The sequence below is a fragment of the Musca vetustissima genome, unplaced genomic scaffold (genome assembly GCF_032173495.1).
Source record: "Musca vetustissima isolate MV318-11 ecotype Yass unplaced genomic scaffold, APGP_CSIRO_Mvet_v1 utg7565, whole genome shotgun sequence".
Classification (NCBI taxonomy): Eukaryota; Metazoa; Arthropoda; class Insecta; order Diptera; family Muscidae; genus Musca; species Musca vetustissima.
The window spans coordinates 295,835-322,580 of record NW_026883138.1 but is presented as its reverse complement, the minus strand read 5'-3'; the positions used below and the strand labels follow the sequence as shown (position 1 = coordinate 322,580).

The 26,746-nt window shown below is 34.7% G+C and overlaps 1 protein-coding gene across 1 annotated transcript; it reads left to right on the top strand.

Annotated features, from left to right (window-relative positions):
* Positions 1–3,320: 3,320 nt before the first annotated feature.
* LOC133329889 (T-box protein H15-like) lies at positions 3,321–22,408 on the top strand. Its single transcript, XM_061538346.1, has 6 exons — positions 3,321–3,702; positions 12,410–12,705; positions 12,764–12,894; positions 20,179–20,464; positions 20,761–21,005; positions 21,877–22,408. Exons 1-6 carry the CDS (start codon positions 3,321–3,323, stop codon positions 22,406–22,408), a joined length of 1,872 nt encoding a protein of 623 aa, XP_061394330.1.
* Positions 22,409–26,746: the final 4,338 nt, after the last annotated feature.

The window sequence follows — 26,746 nt, the reverse complement described above, 5'->3', positions numbered from 1 at the left end:
CTGAATTTGCAGCATCTTTGGGATATTGTTTGGAAACAGGAAATGTGACACACGTCTTGCATGATGTAAACACGCTGGCTCATCAAGGACGTTCTCATTTATAGCTTCTGATGGATGGCCGTACATTGCGATTACCTGACAAGAGGTTAGTCAGAAACATTCCAGGGAACACCTTCATAATTAAGTCAATGTCATCAGGACAATGTAAGCCATTGTCAACTGAATTAGAACCGACTCGTTTCATATGCATAGACACACTTTAGTCGTGATCTCATAATTGTTTATTAAAAAACTGCAGGTGATTTCAAAATACCATTAAAAGAGTAAAACAAGGACAATATGACATTTTATTTTGTTATTGTTCTCCAAAGGAGTAGATCGCTAGGAATAAACTACTCAATTCATAATACTGACAAATTGTATTTATTCTTCACATAGATACTTACATATACATATGGCAATATAACCTAAATCTCAAAATTCCAATTCAAAATATTGAAACATAATAAAATGAAGGACCAATGAGTTTTTGAGAAGGTAATATTACTATGCTGTTAATATTCTATACAGTTTTTAATACAAATATAGTCAATTTTTCAAATATTTCCTAAAGAGCGTTCACATTTATTTATGTCAGACTTGGTCCGTCAGAAACAGAGGCGTAAGTGGCATAAATTTGCGACGTGCGCCAGAAACGTCATAAACCTGTCCAATGCCAATAATTTGTAAAAAAATATTTATAAAAATAATCGAAATTTTCTATTTTGCCGGAACAAGTGGTGAATAGTCAGAGATATGTAAGAACATTATATCTTCAAGAAAATGTATATGACGAAATTATTGAAATAAATGACGTTACTTGGTACATCTCCGAGAAAATACCATGAATATGGCTTATGTATTTGGCCACTTAGTTGAGATGGTTAGCATGTCGTTCTTCCACAAATATGTTCATCGGTAAGACTCTGACGAAATATTTACTATATTTCGTCAGACGAAAATATACTAATTTGTATGTCTTCGCCAAGATCTATGATCTGACCGAAAAATAAATAATTATAAAATTAATGTATTTACACTTTTGTGAAAGTATACAGATACAAATGTACCAACTATATGTATGCCACTCTGTAAAGCGTTATCCTTTAATTATTAACACACACACAAAACGTGGTGAGTTCTTAGCTATACAATAGGAACGTTGTGGCATGAAACATGTAGATACTTCAACGTCAGGAATTGAATGGAATTAATTTACACATAAACAAAAAAAACCGACACAGCTGTCAACGCAAAAACAAAATGACGAATTTATGAAGCCAGACAACTCGTTTCCAATTCGAAGATAAAATTGAGTAGTTCGTACCAAATGACACAAATGGCACGGTGGTGTGAAAGAGAGAGACATACCACAGAGCAGACATTTTTAAAATAAACTTCCTATTAGATTTTGTGAACGAGTCCAACTCAATGAGATTCATGTGAGTGAGAGTTGGCAGAGAGGCGTTGAAAAGAGAACTGGTCGATTTGATTATGGTTAATACAGTCCTCTCTTTCTTACGTGGGCAAAACTAAGTGGGATTTGAAACCACTGAAAGAGATGCGAGAAAGAGTGATAACGAGTGTGAGATGAGTTCGCTGTTGGCGAGTGGTGTGTCGAAAACGTTGGTTTCGATATTTTCATTGTGGTTACTCTTAATGCCCATATTTCTCATATCGCGTTAGCCGTTGTTTTGTTGTTGCTTCAGCTCTGCCCTGGCCTGTTCATTGTGTTTGTTGGCTGTTTTGGTTCGGTTGTTTGTGCACAAAACGTTTATCATTCGCTAACAATGCCACCTTTTAATCTAAGGCATCTTGTTATACTCGCACACACACACACATATACATCATAACCTTATAAATCATCATCATTCCATTGGACTCTTTGACGACGCCTTCGAAATAACATTGGACTTTGGTGAATGAAAAGAGTGCTCATGTGGACGGACGGCCGAACGATGATTATGAATTGTGAATGGGCATTGATGGATGCTTTGAGGCACGATTTGACTGAATGCAAGTCTCCCACATTTCGTATTCTCTATCAAAGCGCTCTCTTTCACTTTCTTGGTTTTTTATGTCGATTGCCCTTACTATGTAGTATGTTCGGATGTATGTCGGTCTGTTCTAGTTTGCTTGCCAACGCAGCCCGCTGAGCAGAGCAGCTATAATTTCTCGCCCAAGAAGTAATGGAATAAAACTTTCAACGATGTTTTGAGGTGTTTTTGCCGTCAGTTTGGTTCCGTATACGGCTACTAAAAACGCGAAAAAACGAATCGGATTTACTTTACATGCCTACCTAAACTGGCCGCAAAGACCCGAATTCCACAGTGCTAAGCTAACAAGTCGAAAGTACTCTTGAGCAGTAGTATATAATTATATGAAAAACATATGCTCCTCCGCATACCCCTTTCTCGGATCCCCGGTTCGTCCCGTTCATCTGTCGTTCTTGAGTTTTTCCGTTCTCTGCCACTGAGAAAAGATACGCTGTTCCGCTGCTTTTCTTGGTCGCATCGGTTATGTGTTATTGTTGTTGTTGTAGTAGGTCGATGATGAAGTGTTGAAAAGACGGATTTCTTTTCACCAAAGCAATGAGTGCGATTGTCGTGTAGGCAATTGTCGACTTGTACACATAGACATGCATCTAAACAAACTTGCCCGCAACAACAACGAAGACACAGCACTGAACAGCAGAAAGCTCTCAGTCACAAAGATCAGCTGTTTGGCTGACCATTACACATCGGTGTAGCTCCTTCTGCCAGACTTCCATGCGTAGCATCAGGCCGATGCGCATTCCATTACAAAACAAAGCTGGCCTCCCCCAACTTCTACACTACAGACACTACAGCAACACTAACCCCACTTGGGTGCCACAAACGAAACAAAAAACTGACTGCACAAACATCTGATTGTGTACGAATTACGAAGCAAATAACAAACAACAAAGTTGGCAACTTTACGCGTTCACATAGGGGCGCCGCCACCTGACATTCTGATAACTGCCGTCGCTTAGCATCTTCATTCAATGGTCAGCCAGACAATGGAACGGTTGTCGCAACAATAACGGAAAAATAGAAATCCCCAAAACGCGATCGATTCTCAAAATCCCGTGCTCCACAGCCGGCACTTGGCGAAATTACGTCAAAACTGTTACTAAAAGTGGTACGGTTCGAAACGCGGTGATGACAAAAGACAATAGCGCACGCAAAGAATCGTTCATATATAACAAGTGTTCTCAATCAGTGTTTTGTGAAGATATCTGAAAAATGCTTTTTAGCCATATGCATGTCAAACGGGAAATACAAACGGATGATATACAACAGCACTGCCAATTCCAATCGAGTCAATGCGAAACCGAAACTGGTGATATCTGCTCAAGAACTGTTCACGACGATACCATCAATCTTTCTCAAATTCCATTGAAACGTGAAAGTCCCTTAGCACTTACAAATTCTAGCAAAAGTCTCAATAATAAAATTGCCAGCATCCTTAATAGCCCGACTGGCAATAACGGTAATTGTCCTTTAGTCTTCAGTTCGACGACCGAAACTAGCCGAACGACCGTCAGTTCCTGCATCGGCGGCGCCACGGATTTCTCAATAGCAGCGATAATGGCGAGAGGCGGAAATGCCTCGAGCCGCGAACCATCGGAGAGGAGTTTGAGTGAGTAATGTGCTGTGTACTTAATCGTTCTTACAACAAATAAACGCCAACACATACCGCACCACACACTGTATGCTATGTATGTACCGCACCACAGAAGTAGGCACAAACGCCTTCACGCTGATTTGAATATCCTTGAATATCCTTTCGTTCCTAGACCGAAGGCATCTTGTCAAAACTGTCAGTGTGCGTAGACGTGTTTGTGTGTGCTGTGTGTATTGTTATTACGTTAGCCGGGAGGCATCTCCTTGTACTTGCTTAAATCAACATGGCAGCACGTAGTCTGTCAGCTAGTTAGTCGTTCTAGTTCCGGATGAGATTCCATTATCTATGATTGGGTTAAGGACGAACATAAATAAATTTGATGCGATTTTTACGCAAAGTGTGTGTAAAAAGCGTATCAATGACATGACAAGTTTGCCGTCAGTGTGTTGGCTTCGTTTCCTTCTCGGCAGAGGGCATTATCGACGGACTCTATGGAAAATAGATGTAGTAATAAATTCCGAGTCGACTTTAATGAACTTTTGAACTTAATTAGCAAATGTAGGTTTTATACGTTATGGGGAGCTAAGGTTCAAAAAATTGATATCTTAAATATACTCTTCGTAGTCAATTGCATATCGAAATTTTCTTAATAATAACTTGTTTGTGACGTGCTTTCCAAAGAGTTGTAATGGAAATAATTTGTCTTCTATAAGAGTACTGTCTTCGAAAGTAGATTGTACTGTCGCGATTCTGAATAAATTGACATATATTTTATGATCAAGTCTCCTCGGGCAGATTCGGCACCGTTTGTTTAGAGCTATATATCTCAGTACTTATACAACAGATATAAAAACTTTATGGCTGCGTATTGCTTTCTGATACTTAATTATAAAAACTAGTACCGAACACATATGATAAATTAGTATTAGTTATATATTTTTAAAGTTTTGTCTAAAACGTAGCTTGGGCATGTGATGGGGCACATTCGACACACATGTGCATAGCCTGGTAATTATAATTGCTATCAGTCTAATTGCAATTCAGATCCACGTAATATGCAAAGGAAAAGGGAACATGCTATGAGCTCAAATTTCTTTAAAATGTATTTTACCGGTCAAATTTGTACATCTGTCATTTGATTTATACGTGTATACGTGTATTGTTGTAGGTCATTCGAATTCGTTACACCCAGCGTTGACTGTATTTGTTTTATCGCCACATACACTTTATCTCAAGATGGAAATGTTGTGTACTTAAATATATGCATTTTTGAGCATTTTAAAAAAAATATGTTATTTTATTGAATTGTTTCCATATTTTGTCCGTTTTTGAATCAGTGTCATACGAATGGCGGGCACGATAACTCAATAACTAATAATCCAATCGGTTCCAAATTTTGACACGTTTCTCTGGGAGTGTATAGCTATCGTATGAACTAGGATAAAGAACTACCTTATTTTCAACTTAGTTTGTGGTAAAAAATAGGCGAATTTCCAAAAATTGTTTTTCAAAAGTCCGTCATTTTTTAATTTTTGAGCGAAGTCAATAATCCTACCTCACGCGAGAGCCAGACATGTAATCTTTCTAACACCATTGGAATTTCCGGATTCCGATGTTCCACTGAGGAGTTATCATGCCCGTCATAAAAAATAAGGCCTTTTCTTTAATCACCAAAAACAAAACTACAACAACCAAACCAATCTGCCTAGTATCCGGACATTTTTTTATTCATTTACCAAGAGAATGAACATCAAATGGAAAGATTAATTATAAACAGAAACTTAGTTAAAAAGTGTAAAACGTCTTTGAATTTTCGAGGTAGAGTTATGTGGAGATCATTTCCACATCAATAAAGAACTGGACACCGTTTTGGTGTTTGTTTTTTCGGAAGCAGAACATTAAAAACTTTATCCAAAATGGAGCTGTATCCATTTATTCCAAATATAGTGTGAGTCTCTACATCTTTGATTCTTGAAAATGCGTATTACAATGCATTTGCTGTTTGTTTGCACATTGAAATCGGATATGGACTTTGTGGAAATTATCCGCAATTTAGCAGCTTTTGGGCATTTTAATGCAACCAAAATTATTTGATCGGCCGTTTAGGCGATTTCATAAGATATATTACACACTACTTTTATTTCAAGTTTATTTCTTATTTACAAAAACACACGATTGTTATTATCAGAAAGATGTAAACATGTACACAAAAAGTAATTATGTTTATATACGTGTGTCATTTCTGGTGGAATTCAGCAACAGTTAAATAATAACTCTAAATATCTCTAAATAAGAAATTAATAATGATGAAATTATTTCATCAAAAAATTAAATGAATAAATAATCCTAGTGACCAGATAATGTAAATATTTTTAAATTTATAGTAAAATGATGATATACTTTTTCACAATTATTTTAATATCTCCCTACTCTGATTTTGTAAATGGAGCTCTGTACCTATACTTGTGGACAATATAATAAACAATGTAGTGTTAATTTTTTTCTTATGCCCATTATCAATAAAATGTATCGCGAACGGATTCAAAACTAGCATTTTTAATGAACATATGTCCCAGAAATCATTGATGTTGCACAAAAATAAAACAGTCCATTATTTCAATATTGTGTTTTAAATATTGGAAATATTGCCCATTTATGCTAATTATTAATTTAACAAATTTGGCCTATAGTATATTTTATTCTCAAAGTTATGTTCAAATTATGCGACTAACATTGATACAAAAAATAAATACAATTGTTCATATTATCGTGCCAGGACAATAAATAGAATGGCATACCTGCATCTAATCAGAACAAAAAAAAAATTATCAAGTTTTCCCCTCATTTTGATGTTTTGCTGGCAATCAAAACCACAATTCACCTTCCACCGAATGTACGTATATCCACAATTGTTTGCTATTTGCACAGTAACCTGCAATTTTGCCTTACTCACTTCAATTAAATATGAACATGCAGATTTACAATTGTTGAAAACAGAGTTTCTTCAATAATTGAATACGGCACTCATTAATTACAAACAAATTAACAAGTGAAACCAGACGGGAGCGATAGAGAATAATTAATACATTTTTGAAATGCATTCATGTTTTATCTCTTTGATGTGTTTTGTTAATGAAATTTACAATCATACGACGCGGCTGCATTTATCACCGGCCGACCGTTCGTTTGTCGGATTCGCTCGTGATTATTTGGAAGCATGCACATTTGAAAAATGACTGAGATTTGCATAATAAAGCCATTCACTTGGAAATGTTGAAAGTTTTCTAATCATTTGCCACCGCTGAGGTGGCGGTGGATTCTGCATTGCTCCTGAGTTGCATGTTTTTTACTTTAATTTACATCTGTGAATAGGCATTTTGTTGTTTCATGTTTGCGATTATTGACTTAAATGCTGAAGAGAAATATTTCGCAGCTTGATTAACCTTTTGATGTTGCATCATGGCATCGTTTTTGGACACTACAAGCTGGAACAAGCATTATACTTGGGGGCAATTTTCACAAAAAAAAAAAAAAATAAATAATTCATCTTCAAAAAATATGACGATGTTCAAATTTTTGACCAAACTAATCTACAAGTTTTCTACTAGATCAATCTTCGGACTTAATGTTGGTTTGGTAAGAATATATGGCATTTGAGGGGTCATAGGAGGGGATAGACCCTAAATCCCAAGAACATTTTAGTTCATATTTTAAAATTAAAATATGTATGAATTTTGATTTCTGTTAGGGTTTTATAGAATATTAATCCTGGCCAGTTTAACATAGTCTTACTTATTTCCAAGAATGTCAACACATCACAACAACTTTTAATATGTGTCCATATTTAATATTGGAAATGCATTCATCTAATGTGGCGTGTCAAACTATTTAATTAATAGTTGTTTCGTCCGAAATAGCATTGAATTGCACTTTCTACTCTGGATCTGCGTTTGAATTACAATTGTACATTGTGCGAAAAATTGAATTTTTAGCTAAAGTTTTTTTATTGGTTACGACTGGGGGTGCAATTTCAAAAAATTCGGACTTTTATTGAACAATTGCATTTCTCTCTTCAGCAATGTTTTGCCTCTTGATTAGATTTACAAATTTAGGTTTGAGGGAAAATTAAATAACCAGCATACTCAAAATAACATAGCTGTCATAAATACGTATATTTTCGAAATATTTATCTACATATGTATTTTTTGCAATGATTTCTGAAAATATAACTTATTCGACCAACAATACATGACAAGGAAGTAGTCAAAAGCAAAACAAAAGACTCTTCTTTGAAAATTATTAAAAATTAAGCAAGGAAACAGTAGCAATATGTTTAGATACGTTTAGATACGTTTAACATGGTAAAATTATACAAGGTAACTGCAAAACTACAACAAATACAATTCAACAACAACCGCATAGAAAATACAAAATATCGATAAGTTCTATTTATTTTTAAAATGTATTTTTTTAATTTTCAGAGTAAACCAAAGGGCAAAGAACTTCTGTTGTGATTTCTTTGATAATGTATAATTGCCAACGCGCGATTAATACTCTTTTAAATAAATGTAATTGGAATTCTTATGCCATTTCATGGTTGAAAAAATTAAACGCTGATACTATATTTTTCCATCTTCTGTATATTTGACAATATAGCACAAATAACTGTCCCTATACAGTACATCTCAAATTGTATTATCGTATTTTTTATTTCAAATATAATGTGCTCTAAATTTTCCTGCTGGGTCTTCCTTCATAAATTAAAATGTCAGATCGAACATGACACTCGTATTACGATACAATCAAATCAGCAGAGTATTGCAGTTACCTTGTATAATTTCATCATGGTTTTTTGCAATCAATAGATATACATCACTACCTGACCCGGAAAATCCAAATTGAAAATCCAATTTTGGTAAAAATTATATTTGAGAACCCCTTTATTAAGATTTTATCAAATTTCCGCAGCAATAATATCAATAAGTTGTTCCATGTTCTTGTAAACCTTCATTGAAGGAAGATTGTTATTAGAGACCCAAAAACCGAAATATTAAGTTATTGCATGATGTACGGTATTTCAGTAAAACAACTTGTGAAACTTCTTCTACCAAAAATTGTTCAGTATAAGGTCAAGTTTTTATAACAACATTTAGACATTGGCTACTTTGTCTCTTGTTGAGGGATTGTTAATAAGTGGTTATTTGAAATTTGTATCTGATTTTAATTTTCGATGAGCGTTTTGCTATGTCCTAAATTTTTTTCTCAAATAATGCTGTTTATGTTTTATATTTAGAATAGGTTCAAGTTTTGGCAAATGCCCTAGATATCGAATATGTAGTTCTTATATGTTCAAAATTGGCTCAATATTATTTTGCGGTTTTAAGTCTTCTTATCTTTAATGCTGGTCTACATTTTGGCTGCCTGCTAATTGTCGGTATAGTATCACTTCTTGGAAAAGGGCTTACATAATGGCCACATACTTTCTACGGTTTGTGTTACTGTTTTTTAGTTGAGAAAAACGTCCCGATATTTTTCATAACATAACTTTCAATTGGCTTCTTATACTGTAACTTCAAACTACATAAATCTGGATTCTTTGGAAAGCGTGAGCATACAATGATCGCGAATAATGTGCGTATCTTACATATTTTTTTAGTATTTTCGGTTTAGTATTATTAATTTGAACTTCTATTAAATTTATGTTAATTTCACATTGAATTTTTTTATAAACATTGAATATGTTTGATTGTAGAAAATGAATATGTTTAGAGAAGTTTTCATAACTGATAAATGCAAAGTTAAATAAATTATAAACTACGAAGTTTTGCTAAGTATATGTTCAAAAAGAAAGAAGATATGAAATCATAAAAGCTCAATATAAAATGTGATGATATTCATATTATTTTTTTGCAAAATTTTCGCGATTTCTTTCATGAAAACCTTCCCACTTCTATTATAAACCCACTTCAAATCTGTCCAGCCGTTCTCAATTGGTTAGTTACTATAAATGTTTACACCATTTTCACAAAATCGCCTTTTTTCGTTTTTATACTACATCAATGATTTTTGGGGTACATATAGAGAAAAATGTGAGGATCCATTCGGGAACAATTTTTTAAAAAAAATCCTAAAAATTAATTTAGAAATATCTACATAACCAAAACACCGCGGTATATTAAACGATATCAAAATCACACATCTGTATAAATTACTTTAAAAAAAATATTTGTTTTTGGTTCGAAGAAATAATTTTATATTCTTCTATTTTACCCGAATTTCACCGACAAATTGAAATATATAAAATAAAAATAATCACTTCTTTGGGATTATAGCAAGACCCTTCTAAATCGCATAATCCTAAATCGCATAATCCTCAAAATGCGCATGCGGTTTCCAGAAAGTACTAAAGTTTATCTTCCAATTGGGTACATTTCTCTTTCGGCTGAAATTTTTAAAGATCTATTTTCGCAGAAGTTCATAATCTGTATTAGGTCATTTATTGAAACGGAAATGTTTCACAGAAAACGCACTTAATTCCGCGATTTAAAAAAAAAAAACGTTTTTTTTGCCAAATTTTGTGTTTTTGGAAGGCCAGTTCCCGCCGTTCTAGTAGATGGTTTTTCACGAAGAATATTTTATTTTATCCGGAACGTTAAAAAGCTTACTGAGAGGTTTTTTGGAAATTTGATCGCTCAAAATTTCCACCTTCGGATTAGCAATACTCTGAAGCCGTATATACTTCATACACAAAATATATTAAAATCGAGCTTCAAAAATGTCAGCATCAATCAAAGGGAGATGCAGATAATTTTTCGAAAAACGATACTTAAGAGACGTAATCCTCATTTTGTAGACTTTTACTTTGCACAAAGGCCGTGAAATTAATGCCTAAGCCACAAATCGAGACAAAACCAATCCTTTTTTCCATTAACTTAGACACCGCATCCAACGAATAAGTCCAAAACTATTAAAATTTTCTCGCGTGTTAAAGATATATATATATATATATATGAGAGAACATTCATAATTTTTGGTACATAGGTTAAGGAAAATATGATGATTCGAAATCTGTCCGTCACTAGATGAAAAATCTGCTCTAAAATAACCCTTTCTCACGAATGTTCACGGCGAGAATTCGAAAGTTTTTCAATTTATCGCGAATGATAAAGTTACAATGAATGAACAAGCATTTGCAATCTCTCGCAAATGTTCGCATTGTACGAAAAATTCAGAACGATAAAATTTCGATGCAAGCGTCCTCAATTCGTTCGTTCGCGAGCATTTGTTGCTGAAGAACATTCTTAACATTAACAAAACACATGTCCAACAACTATTGAGTTCACGAACTTTTTTGTTGTTGCTGTTTTGAGCATTCGCGAGTATTCGGGAATGTTTGTTTTCATTCGTGAGAAAATGTTAGAAAGTATTTTAACCACCAAACGAAACGAACGATCGTTGTTGTGTGCTCTCACTCGCTTGTTATGTGTGTGCGAACATTCTTTGGCGAATGCTCGTTTGGTAAATAATTTATCGCCATAAATTCATTCGTACAAAGCCAAAAAAATGTATTTTAATTCATTCTCGAGAGAATTTTTGCTCACCCAGCTGCAAAGGAATGTTTTGGTGTGATGCCAAATGTCCGAACACGGTTGAATTTAATTCGTAGATGCAATTTCGCCACAATATTCGACATAAATATAACTTATCAGGTAACGACATTTGTATGCCACATTGCCCAATATGCCTGATGAGCCGCTTAACCAACGACGAAGCTTTCATTTTCATTGCAACTTCGATGATGTAACTCATCTCGAAAGAGAAATTAATATAAACACATTTATTTTCTTTGCATACTTGTCACATCACATTGAAATACGGTTTAATAGTCGCCCAAAACAAATAGAAGCATGAAGATATCTGAAAATGAAGTAAATTAATTTTTTAATTAAAACAAAACGTTTTCTGAATTTTCGATTTGTTTAGAATGGATAAGGGAATACGGGTTAGCCTTAATCTTCTAAAATATGCGACGCTTTCATCTTCAAATTCTTACCGAAGATTTTTAAATATCGATGGATTCATCTGATAAGAGTTTCGACTTTAAAAATGACTAAATAGATTGCTATAGAGTAATAATTATCAAAAAATCGAGAATTGGGTGAAATCAGTTGTTGAGCATGCATTTTTCGATGTTTAATTTAACGTGCATAAGACTTTTATGCACATCAGATTTCAATAATCTCCTATGAAAATACACAAAAATACACCTAATTTAAAATAATTGGTTAAGAACCGCGGATGTGCCACCACAATAATTCGCGTATCGATGTATAATTGACTGTTTTCACATAGATTTGCGAATATGATAATACAAACATGAATGTATGTAAAAACAATTCGAAAAAATATACGCAAATTTGTCAAAATACGATTTTGCAGTTTTGCCTACATTCAAGGTACCAATATCCGCCGTTTTATTGCGCGGAATTGAACATGGCTGGGCTTATCATACATCAGAACCATATTGTCCATGGGGTATTATTCAAATTAGTCACTAATCACATTTAAGATTTTGATAAGAACACGTAATTTTATAGAAATGAATTTAAATTATATGCAATATGTTCATATTTAGCGAGCTATAAGCTTGCAGAGCTCAGCTTCGAGGAATTTAAAACATTTTTATAATAACCCATATATTTTAACTTACGTAAATTCACAGGTCCATTGTCACTTGAACGCTTTCCCGACGGCGAAGATGAACCGGACGTTGATGTGGTCGATTGCAGCGACACTGAGTCAGCGGCGTCTGTAGCGCGTCAAGCGAGACACAGTGGAGCAGTGCCTATTCAAAAGTCTCCATTTAAACACCGTATTAACTACAGCAACGACAGTGGAAACGGTGGTAGCAACCATAACCACAGTTCCAGTAGCAGTCGAGGGAGAGCGTCTCCCCAAAGCCCAACCCAAACGGAGGAAGAGTGTTTGTCCCCGGAGCCAGCGAAGGTAAAACGCAAAGTTAGCAAAACCCACTGAGAGTAGGTATAGAACACAAATTAATACTCTTAACTTTCAGAATTCACCCAAGATTGTTGGTTCCTGTAACTGTGACGAATTACTGCCCATTCAGTGTCACCTGGAGACCAAAGAGTTGTGGGATAAGTTCCATGAGCTAGGCACCGAAATGATCATAACAAAAACGGGAAGGTAGGTTCCAACAGATGGTTGTAGTTTTAGTTTCTTACGACATTTCATGTCATTTGTGTTTGAATATCGCAAATAAAGAGAATACTAAGTTGTGTTCGCGTACCACCACCTCTGCAAATGCGTGCCACGACCACGATAAGTCTAAAAGGTTTGATATATTATACTTGGCCACAATATCCACAAGTTCCATACGCAGCATAGCATGAACATTAATTTAAGCGAATACAACACTAATAACTCATCGTGATAATTCAACAGTACAGTTCCATCTACTCCACTCTCGTCAACGCTACACCTTTTGCCAGCCACAGCCAAACATATTATGCCAGAACCATAACAAACCGAACAGAAGACAACTGGACAGACAAAGCCATACACTGAGTTATTAGTTCGTAGATATGCAGATAGGAGTGCTGGTACACTCGCTAATCACGAATAAAAAATGGTCTTTAACACGATTTTGATTGGCAACTCGCAAGTACGCAAGTACGGGGTCTGCCGACTAAGATAATTGCACTGACCCTAAATTGCGGGCCGTCCTTCTTAGCCTAAGCTCCAACATTTCACTAGCTAGCATTAATATCTGTAAGAGTTATAAATGATGACATTTGCAACTTGTCCTTGGGTTAAAAAACGAAACGTTGCGATAAAGGGAAAATAAAGCATACGCATTGGTTATCATCCGATATCAAATAACTAACGCTTTCAATTTAATACAAACGTTCAAAAATAGCATAAAACAATGTCTACCACATTTAATGAAAGTCGGTTCGCATTTATATATAGTACGCATATCTTCTAAATTCGACTTTAATATTTTTGGTCTGGTCCCATCACTCATATTTCATTTAAGAAATCCATACTTTTGTTATATAAGGTTTCCTTAAAATACGTCATGCTAACCTAATTTCGAAGTTCCAAAATAGATAATTTTTTACGTTCAGTATCGGTAAGTTCAACAGTCTGTTGCTCGGGGTTGATTAAGACAGTTTGGAATGGTTATGAGAACGGTAGTGGTTGTAGTAATTAAAAACGTGATTTGTTTTGATTTTTTGCGCTACTTATGTGGTTCCCCTAAATTTCTTTGCTGCCTGACTAAATTATGCCTTTTTCGTTCGAAAAAGGTTTCCAATCGTTTAAGAGGTCCTTACCCAATCTTGATTTATATGTTCGACGATTTTCAGCCGCCTGGCAAATGAACATAATGCGCGTTCATTTGCCAGGCGGCTGAAAATCGTCGATTGAAGACTTGTAATGTGTATTGAAGACTTGTAAAATGTAAAAGTCTAGCTCTGGTATGAACTAGGATTATTAACTTTGTACAGAAGTTAACCAAATGGCAGACACATGAATTTTGTTTTTTGGAAAATCACCTATTTCCAACCACAAACCCATTTAGAAAATAGGGGAAATCTTCATCGTCTATTACGATAGCTATGACGTATAACGTATTCAATTTTGGAATGCATTGGATAAATAGTTTTTGAGTTTGAGGAAAAAACGCGTTTAATGTTTCGAGAAGCCCTCTGCCGTCGCTCGATGCTTACACAATGTCTTGAGATTTTCACTTGAAATTCTGAAGGGACATTCTGGAATTATTGTAGGTTCGAATTTCTAAATCGAGCAATTCAAAGATGTTTAATTTCTGCATCACAAGTCAGCTTTAGTCATTAGTAGACCTCGGATTTTGCATATTTGCATATTTTTTAATAATGAAGATATCGAAATTCTGATTGGACACAAATTCGTTTCAAAGGATTTAGAATTATTTGAAGGGTTCATATTTTTTAATTTTTTGCATATTTGCATATTTTGCATATGCACGAGATATGCAAAAAATATGCAAAATATGCAAAAAATATGCAAAATATGCAAAAAATATGCAAAATATGCTAGGTCGATATGCAATAAATATGCAAAATATATGCAAAATATATGCTAAAATATGCAAAAATATGCAAAATATGCAAAAAATATGCACGGTATACTAGGTCGATATGCGATAAATATGCAAAATATATGCAAAAAATATGCACGGTATGCTAGGTCGATATGCTATAAATATCAAAAATATGCAAAATATGGAAAAATATGCAAAATATATGCAAAAAATGCAAAATATGCAAAATATATGCAAAATATGCAAACATATGCAAACATATGCAAAATATGCAAAAATATGCAAAATATGCAAAAATATGCAAAATATGCAAACATATGCAAAATATGCAAACATATGCAAAATATGCAAAATTATGCAAAATATGCAAAATATGCAAAAATATGCAAAATATGCAAAAATATGTAAAATATGCAAACATATGCAAAATATATGCAAAATATGCAAACATATGCAAAATATGCAAAAATATGCAAAATATATGGAAAATATGCAAACATATGCAAACATATGCAAAATATCCAAAAATATGCAAAATATATGCAAAAATATGCAAAATATGCAAAATATGCTAGGTCGATATGCAATAAATATGCAAAATATATGCATAAAATATGCAAAATATATGCTAAAATATGCAAAATATATGCACGGTATGCTAGGTCGATATGCGATAAATATGCAAAATATATGCACGGTATGCTAGGTCGATATGCGAGAAATATGCAAAAAATATGAAAAATATGCAAAATATGTGCAAATATGAGCAACATATTTCACATATGCAATCATTTTAATCAAAAAAAAAAAAAAAAATTCAGGTTAGTTTTCGAATTTGTGCGCTTTCTTTATTTTTAACCTATAGAAATCTAATTGTGTATGCATGCGTTTCATGGTTCAACTGTTAGATTTTTGGGGCATTATGAAAAATTTGCTAAATATATGTATAAAAACATGCAAACATATATAACTATTATATGGCGATATACTAAAACGTGGACCGATATATCCCATTTCCAATGTGCAAAATTTCAAAGTTCTATCTTTAATATTGCGACCTAGCATACCGTGCATATATTTTGCATATATTTTGCATATGTTTGCATATTTTGCATATGTTTGCATATTTTGCATATATTTTGCATATGTTTGCATATTTTGCATATTTTTGCATATTTTGCATATATTTATTTTGCATATTTTTGTATATTTTGCATATTTGCATATTTTGCATATTTTGCATATTTTGCATATTTTTGCATATTTTGCATATTTTTGCATATTTTTGCATATTTTGCATATCGACAATGCATATTTTGTATATTTTTTGCATATATTTATCGCATATCGACCTAGCATACCGTGCATATTTTTTGCATATTTTGCATATTTTTTGCATATTTTGCATATTTTTTGCATATATTTTGCATATTTTTTGCATATATTTTGCATATTTTTTGCATATTTTTGACATGACCCCAAATATCGATCAATTAAAGCATGAAACGCCTAAATACAAAATTTGAGTCCAATCGGATAAAGCATAAAAAATATGCAAAATTCCGAGGTCTAGTCATTAGACTAACAATTGCAATTGCAGGAACAAAACACACATTTTTCAAACCCCGTTAGGGAATAGCAAATAATTGTTAACGTTGTGTTATAAGTGATATCTCTCAAAATGACGACGATTATCTAATGTCAGAAGTACGAACAAATATTTCGGACGTGTCTAATATATACATCAGACTTCGTAAAATAATGTAATTTAAGTCGTTGTTTCTAATAAACCATTTCTGAATGTAGGCTTATTTTGCTGTATGGCAACGAGGGGTACATATAAATTCTAACAATCCGAATTTGAAACCAAATTCGAATTAGTTCGTATGGTACAATAATTAAATTAATAACCAAAATATTACAACAATTATCTCGTTTGGTAGTTCGACTACTATCAACATGCCGATATAATAAAATGCAGCTTGTACGTGTAGTCTCCCATTGTTATTCATTCCAATATTTTCAGATAGGGGGTTGTGTTACAACCTAATTTGATATGCGAAGTAAAATTATTAATTAATTAATGAACTAAACGTTGTATAGAGTGATATGTTAATTTGGTGACCAATACCCTTAACGTCTGCGGTGTGAAATTCTTTGTTTGGCTACAAACCGCAGGGAAGGATAAAGAAGGACAATAAACGGACAAACAGGCAGAAGGCAAGCAGGCAGGCAGGTACACAACAAGGTGAAAAATGTGTTCGGTTGCATCTCAATTTTGAAAAATGACCTCTTGTACTGGGCTTTGCCGACATTCGTCAGGCGTTCTCTCTGTTTTTGTTCCACCTAAGACAAAACAAAGGCGAAGAAGGTGGCATTTTTTCAAACAATGACCGCATTCGTTTTGTTGTTCGTTGTCCACTGCAAACCATATTTGCGGTCATTGAGATAAAATATCACGTGGTTAACGGGTTTGTTACGCTGTTTGTTGTCGGTGCAACGCTGCTGCTAATGTTCGACGATCTGGACTATTTGACCTGCCCGTCGCTGTAGTTCAGATGTTAACCTACGGTTTGAATACTGCATTTGACTTTAATTGATGCTGTTACGCCTGGCATGACTGTTTACAAGCAGAAGCTGTAAATATTTGTCAACATTTGATTTTGGTCTGATAACAAAACCACATGACTTGGCATTTCTGAGAAATATGCGGACAATACAGACATACTTCTTTCGATAACACTGGGGAAAACTCTAAATTGGTGCAACATTTCATTTTTGCTGCTATGGTGAAGAAAATCACAATTTTCACGCTGTCCGTGCTAAGGACGTATTTGACATTTGTATTAGAACTGCATGAATTTCAAATACTCGTATAGGAACTGAGCAGTCGGTTATTCTCTAAGCCATTTAAAATAACAAAATGCTGACCCACTATGTGGATATTTTGTCCTTTTGGCTGTTTATGATATTTATGTAAAAGAAAAACACAGAAATGCTAACCCAAAAAACACAAACTAAGAGAATTAACATAATCCTCTTCCGTTATGAAGTGTAATTTCTGCTTAGTTAATATTTTCTCAAATCAACACCAAACACTTTTTGGAATGTTGTACTATAATTTCTTGGGAGCCTAATTTGCTTAATTTTCCCATAAACAAAGACATAAAATCCACACTTGGACAACTGTTTCAAAACTAAAGCAAATGGGAGATCCTGCAAGCACAAACCACGAGGGCAGTGGCAGAACAAAAAAGCGAACGGACCATCGACTGGAGTAGACTGTGCTTAGCTACAACGTATGAAGAAATGTTTGTTCTCGAATTCAAAGTCCTCCCTCGTGATGTGCTCTGCCCACCACCTTTTAGCAGGGTGGCGGACAAACAAGCGTTCCTATTCCATTGCCAAGGGGCTTACCATGTTATACATAAACAATTCTTATGTAAATTATTTTGTAGGAAAATATGATTTACGATCTTCTGTTTCTATTATCGCCCCTCCCTGAAGAATGCAGAATAGGGTCGTTTTGTTTCAAATATACACACATATCAAAAATAATTTAACACTTTCACTGTTTGCTCGACGACGACAACGGCAGCACATATTTTAGGACAAGTTAACACTTTGCTTCAAAGTAATTCATTCAGAACAACCGACTTATCGTGTACTGAACAGTTGCTGTAATAACATCGATTTGAAAAATTTGACAAATATGGAACCGAAAATCAGAATGTATTAAATACAGGCGTAAGGGACAATCATGTGGTTTACGCTTTTTTATTGTTTGTGAAGCAAATTGTCAATAATATTTGTCAATGTTTTATTTCAATTTAAATTATTGTCTTTAGCTTTGTGTTAATAATGATGCAATAATAATAGGGAAGGAACATTTGTTAATTAATGCCCCAAATGGAAAGGAACCGAACACGTACAAAGAGATAATGTTATGTAACCCATGTTAAAATTTGTCAATAAATCCCCAGCTTACCTCAAAAACAAAGGGTTTGTTATGTGGGATGTATGGCATTAGATTTCGTACTTTGCCCATTAGTTTTCGTAAAAAATCCCGGCGGAGGCCTTGCTAAACACTACATTTTTACAACTTAAGGGTACCCCCCATTCTTAGTGATTTAATTCGAATCTACACTTATTCAAGAATGTCCCTACAAAATGTCAAGTGAAAATCTCAAGAACTCTTGAAGATATAGCCGATGTATTGTGTCAGCATCAAGTGACGGCTGAAGGGCTTCTCAAACTTTAAACGCGTTTTTCTGCAAACATTGGCTTGCGAATGGCGGGCACGATAACTCAAAAACTAATAACCAAATCGATTCCAAATTTTTACACGTTTCTCTTTGAGTGTGTAGCTATCGTATGAACTAGGATAACGTTTTTTTTTTGTAAAAACGTACATAAAGCCTTTTAGACTTTTCCTCTAGTATGTTGTATGGCGATTGTGTTTTTAGGTTTCGTCTCGTATAATCTACAGACACAAAGTTTGCAAGGTGTTTTGGACTAATGGATGAAAAGGTCATTATGTATGAATATTTGTTTAATATATGGTTTAGGCAAACAAGGCTGCTTCAAAAGGCCCTTTCAAATAGACCGAAACATGCTTATTTCAGTTGGATTCCAAATGATAAGTGTCCAATGCCCGGTTAAGAATTCTACTGTTTCATTTCGTACTTATTATGCCGCAAAAGGGAACGGTTGCATTGCCATCATCAGAATTAAATGTATGACTGTCTTGTAATTAAAGCAGACATACCGCGATATGGTATGATGGCATTCCGTTCTGTCGAGAAAACAGCAGTAGTCTTTGGAAGCAAAAAAAAAAAAAAAAAAAACAAAACAAACAGACAGACAGTCGTCATTTGGAGTTGTTTTGATCCGCATGCAATTCGCCAAAGAATTACGTTTCGATTTCAATCTATGTCAACACTTCATTTGCCAAGTTTTATGTGGTGTTGGAATTTTGCTGGTAGCGACTGCTCCTGCATTTGTGCATACAAACATTGTATGTCATTGTCATTGCTTGTAACTTCGTATTCTGCAGTACTGTTCTTTATTTGAACCACCAGTTTCAGTGTATTTACTTAGCTGGCCACAAAATGGTTTATAATTATAGGAGTCACGTTTGAGAATAGTTTGGATTGTTATACCGCCGAAGTTTTTTATTATGAGAGTCCTTTATATTGCTTATTACAAAAACATAAACACATTTTCAGCATTCGGTTGTTATGGTCTTCGTTTTACATCTGTTGCAAATATTTTCAAAATTAAATACTTAAACTGCAAATCGATCGACGAAGTAAAATATTCTTTTCGGATAACTGTTCCATTTTGGAGAAGCCAAATTAATAGCATACTCGTTTTTATTTCAGGCGAATGTTTCCAACAGTTCGGGTCAGTTTTTCGGGACCATTGAGACATATGCAACCTCCCGATCGTTATGCTGTCCTTATTGATATTGTACCTATGGATTCTCGGCGATACCGTTACGCATATCACCGCTCCTCATGGTTGGTTGCCGGTAAGGCCGACCCGCCACCTCCAGCACGTCTGTATGCTCACCCAGACAGTCCTATAAGCGTGGATGCACTTCGAAAACAAGTGGTTTCATTCGAAAAGGTTAAATTAACAAACAATGAAATGGATAAAAGCGGACAAGTAAGTATCGCCATTGTATACAATTATGTGATATATCATATCATATATCATATGATATATATATATATATCATATGAATTCGAATATTTCTTCTTGGGGTGAAATTCGTATTATCGAAATTTTCTTATATTCATCCAGTTTTTTTCATTGGAAACCGCCCACAATTCTGTATGAAATCGCATTTTTATTATATTTTATTTATATATTAACTTTTTATTTATTATATAATATAATAAATAAAAATGTAACATATAAATAAAAATCCAAAAATCCACTAACATTGGTCGCTGTTTCAGATCGTTTTAAATTCAATGCACCGCTACCAGCCACGAATACACCTGGTTCGACTTAGCCACGGTCAAAGTATTCCGAATACGCCCAAGGACTTACTGGAGATGGAACATAAGACATTTGTTTTTCCGGAGACGGTTTTTACGGCAGTTACGGCTTATCAGAATCAATTAATAACGAAACTGAAGATAGATTCCAATCCATTCGCCAAAGGCTTCCGCGATTCCTCACGTCTCACTGATTTTGACAGGTAAGTTGGCAATAAATGCAAATTCGATTGTTTGTCTCTTGTTAGGAAATGGATCGATTTGTCGTAAGCTTCTATACGGAGTTTGACAAACACCTCTCTTGCTGATGCACCAGAAGCTATGATTATTCAATGAAGGCCACATTTACCGCACTGTTTCGTAGCAAAATCCGTGACTATTAACACTACCATTCCTCAATGTTTGAGAATATGTTTGGAGTAAAGAGTTGGAAAATGACTCAGACATTGAGTCAGCGTACAGTGGTTTTGAACAAATAAAAAATCGCCCAAAAGAGAAATGAGGAGAACTTATTTCTTAATAGGTGTAACATGACAAAATGATTCGAATCCGCACCATAGAACATAAGCACAATACGACCTACATTTATCTGAAAATGTTTGAGCGCAAATAAGTTATTTCGTGTTCGCTCATTTATCCCATTTCAATATTATATTCCACTGTCTTAAGCGTCAGAAATCTGCATTTCTTTCTGACTTCATATGGCATTGGCAGCATGGCAATGCGAATACCAATTCGATGGAAGAGGTGGTGTCGATGTTGGTTAGTGTACGGTGGAAGCAGTGGCGGCAGTGTTTTAAGTGGCGTAAATTATAGGTCGGCACATTTAACTTTGAAGCTCATACGTACACGAAAACACGATAATAATGAGCGAATGTCGAATAACATTTACTGCCGCCGTTCGTACTCCTCTGTCGATTAATGTTGTTGCTGTGTGTGCTAATGTTGCAGTTAGGCTTCTCACTGCAATTATCAGAGAACGTACGGAAAGTAGTATAGTTTTAACAGAAAATAATAGTTCCGCCCAAAATAAAATAACGTTTTTGTTGTTTGCTTTTTGTCGCTTTCTTGCAGAGATCCCATGGACTCATATTTGTTTGAACAACACTTTCGATCGCCTTTGAGATTTTTTCCAGACCCACTAATGCAGCAAATGTCCGCTCAGGATGCAGACGCTGCATCCTTGGCCTTCTTGGAAAAGGCCCGGCAACACTTGCAGATGTTTGGTCGGTCTCCGTACACGGAAATGTTATTACCTCATCTGTATCAACGTCCTCCGACCGCAGCGGCTTTGAATGCTTTCAACTTGGGAATGTGGCAACAACAGTGGCCGCAACTGACTGCCGGATTCCTAGCAAACCATCAGGCGGCAGCGGCACAAGCAGCAGCAAATGCCGCTGCAGTCGCAGCTGCCGCTTCCCGTAGAAGTCCACCGCCCATCAATCCACCACCACCCGCAACGACACCCTCCTCCTCCGGATCAGCTTCTCCGGATTTGAGAACAAAAAACTTTAATCGGTTCAGCCCCTATACCGTTCCCCAACAGCATCAACAACAACAACAGCAGGCTCAGCCGCCACCTCCAACAAGAAGTCCCCCGAACTGATTTCCATCGACCACTTCTTTCCACCAACCAGTGCAATCGTAAACAACATGACATAGTATCTCAAAAGAAGGGGATATTGTGGTTGAGTTGAGCGGCCACAGTAACATTAAAATTGTAAAATAGTACGTCGTGTGGTCATCTATAGACAAAAATCAAAAGCTAACGGAATGTATATAGCCATAATTCCTTAGCCATAGTCCTAAGAATTGAACAAATGAATTTAAGACTAGGACAATGGCATACTCGGAATGCGTCCTTTTGGAATGTTTACCTAATGTCAATTCTTTGTAGAAAGTGCTTTGTCAGTGTAAAAATGCATGGTCCAACAATGGGCCCGATATATACTTTGATTCCTGTATTGTATTGTATTATGTTACCGATAACTTATGTTTGTATTCGCAGGTGTGTTTGTATGTATAATTGTTCCTATTTGTAATGAGTAGCCTAATGGAAGTATTTTAGATAAATAAATGCATATTAAAGTAATCAACGGAATATTACTAAATGAACATGTATAGCGTAAGATAGAACACCTATTTAAATATTGATTTCACATTTTGTAAAATTTACTAAGATCTAACTAATTTATTTAAAGCTTCATTGCAAAATAAAGAAGAAAAATATAAATGAATTTTTAACTCTGTATTTCAATATTTGAAATATGTTAACTGCTGCTGTCCTTATAAGGCCAAAATCATGGAAGATCAAGATCGGCGGCCAAGTCCGTACAAAGGGTTTCGGGGAGCCCACTGAGAGCAAAGCAATAACAGTATCAATCTAAAATCAGACAGACTAGTCAATTAGGGGAACCCCCATTCGCGATCTTAAATTTTCAAGATTTTCAATGGGCTGGTAAATCGATACCAAAGTTTGTTAAGGTTTGTAACTTTGCAGATGTATATCTGAAGATTTAAAGGAAACGAAAAATAATTTACAAATTATTTTTGTTATTGTTTTGTTGTTTTTTATGGCCTCTTCTTATTCATTTACTTATATGCTTCCAAGCCTGTTTTGTTAAGACCATTCGGTCTATGTTTGCTGTCAGGTTTTACCTAATCTCATAGGAAATTTAGAATGACGTTCCGGTTATGGTCAAGGACACATATAAATTTCGGTAAAGATCGGATGATATTTGGAGGATGAAATAGACCGAGAACTCAATTTTTGTGTATTTTTTTCAAGTCGCTTTATGGACCACAATTATAAGTCGAACATCACAACACAACAAATGGGGAAGGAAATCTGGCCAACTAATTAGAAGAATTTTTTTTAGAAATTAAAATTACTCTTGGAGTATTGGATTGATAATGAGGAAGTCTAGGAAATTCTTTCTTATGGGTACGAACATTACTAAATGGTACTAAATATGGAACAATTTAGATTTGTGTCAATGGATAGTACTGCGATCCTGAAATTTGAAATAATGATTACTCTTGGCATATAAAACTGAGAAATGGGGATAGTTTTTAAAATTCATTCTTATGTGAAGTAAATTGTACTAAATTTGGTACAATTTCAGCATGTGTGAACAGATAGAGCTGAATTTTCGAATAAAAATAACAATTGGAGTGTAGAATTAAGGTAGATTTGAAAATAGATAGAGTTGGAATCTTGAAATTGGGAATTTAAATTACTGTTGGAGTGTAGGAAATACTAAACCTAAAATTTTGAATATTGCAAATTCGTACTTATGTGTACTAAATGTTGGAGTTGGAGTGCAGGATTGAAGTACTTAATTAATTCGTACTTACAGGGAAAAAAGTACTAAATTGTACGAAATACTGTTCAATTTGTTTTTAGGTTTGAATTGGGGCTTGAATTTTAAAATTTGGGATTAAAATTACTATTTTAATTTACGATTGGAACATGGAAGTAGATTTGCCAAGTTTAGAATTTATTGAAATATGAAGGTAGTTTTGGAAAGCCGTTGTTATATGTAAGAAAAGTAACATATGATACTAAAATCGGTACTATTTTTAGATAGTTCAACGAATAGGTAGTTTGATATGTGCTCTTGAGTAGCAAAACTACTAAATGGTATAAAATTTGGTACAGGTGAATGGATAGAACTGGTGAATGGGTAGAACTGAAATTCGGAAATATGTTGACGTTTGGAAATTCATGGAAATTCGTATTTATTGGTATGAGTATAGAATTGAATGGTACTAAATTGGTTATAATTTGGATTTGTGGAAACGGATGCAGCTTGTATCCTGAAATATGGAATTAAAATTACTTTTGGAATTCTGTAAACATTTTTAGAATTTTATAAAAATATTGATCAAGGTTTTAAAAATATGAACGACTAAAGATGGCAAATTATAGAAATAGATGACATTTAAAATACATAAATTTCAAAGATGACATTCACTTAAAATAGGCTTTTCTATTCTAAAAAAGAGTACAAACATGGACTCACAACACCCCAATGCTACATAAACTACGTCTGTTCTCGTATTGCTAGAATAATACAAATCTTATGTAATGGATGTTTTACTTCTTAAAAATAAAGAAAAAATGTCAATTTTACGCAATAGTTAAACGTTTCCCCTTCTTCAATTGGAAATGGGCTGTACGTTATGCAAATTGAACAGAAAATTACATGTAAATATTATCTGCCTCCCCGAACCTTTTCCATTTAAATGGCCTAATTATTCGCGTCATATCAACATCGCACTTGTCTATTAGATTTCAAGCAACCGAGGGTAAAAATATGTACAAAGAAAATTGGGCGGAATGAAGTTTTATACACAAATTACTTATCGTGGCAGTAAAACGCCTAATTTCAAACATAAATATCATTTGTCTGCTATCTCAAATGACCGATCTTTTTACTTACGTTTTTATTTGCATCCACCACCTCGGCTGTGGCATACACCTGGGCAGTGTACCATCTTCTAATGTCCCAACACTCGCCCACCCCTGAGACTGTGTAGGAGATGAGGAATACGAACTAATAACAATGGTCATAGACGTTAACGTCCCTTCGCATGTCTACCTTTAGCTTGGCCTTTATCGTTCCGAAAACGGCTTCATTTTCATCATCGTCATCATCAGTGGCATTCAGGCAAGAAGCCACTTGTCGGTGGCACACCAGTTTCTACAGTATTCTGTTGATTGCTACCTTTTTTTCGGGGATTCCTTATCTACACGCAATTCGCAGTTAAGTGTGAGCATTTAAAATTCTCGCACACACCTACACCCAGTCGAATGCAGGGGACCCTTGGATGTTGATATGCTCTTTAGTTTTTGTTTGCTGCTTTCCAAAAATGTTTGGTATTCTCTCGACAAAATATGCGCGCGTTTATCTAAACAATAATTTGTTGGTTAGTTGGTTGTTGGCATTTAACAAATTATTTCACACCCTCTTGTGGCCAAAAGTGGACCGAAAAAAGGACGAAATTTATGAAATGAAATTTGTTTCCGTGAATGGTAATGGAGAAACAAATAAGCTAAAACGAATGGAGCCAGAACAGTATTATTACCATGCGGTAATTTGCTGAATGTGATTTCAGACCAAATACACACATATACATATAGCATATAGCGTTGTCAATCCTATGAGACCCAGTGTTTCCCATAATCATCCAAATATTTTGAGGTGTTATATCAAATATCAAATACATAAATGTCGAGGCAAACTATATTACTTGTTATAGTTATGTTAATACAATGCATAAATACCACATAAAGACAAAATATGACACTCGACCTTTTTCTGGTTTGGAAGCATTATTTTTCCATAACTACTCTATTGGGTTTTTCTTAGTGCATTATTTCGAATGTAAATTACCGAGTAATCTGTGGGGTGATATTTCAATTTTAATAAGTATTTTAAATGAAAGCTTTACCGGCTGTAATTTGTCACACGCTCTCCTTCCAACAGACTAATGTCTAAATTAAGGAGATAATTTTCAAGGATATTTCAGGTTGCTGTCGTTATTAAATGTTTTTTAATTATAAGATACCTCTGAGATCCACAACAGAAGCCGGAATTCTCTCGTTCAGTTTTAGGTTAAGCGCCGCAATACAACAAATAAAGTCATTATAGTTCCTAATACAATTTTAATAAAAACCTGCGACATACTTATAGTTATGAAAAGTATGAGCGTGTGTATGCGTGAATATGTCATTGTGTCATTATGGTTGTGTCACATTGTCCTCTGTACTGCCATTATATATTCGCTTTAATTGCTGTCTCCCTTCATTCTAATCGATTCATTATTTATTGGTTATTGGTGTGCCATGTGTTAAATGAGTTTAAGGCATTGCAACCGTACTGGTGTTGTGGACTTCCGTTTTTGGAATGGTGATGATTGACTGTTCTTAGATAGACGC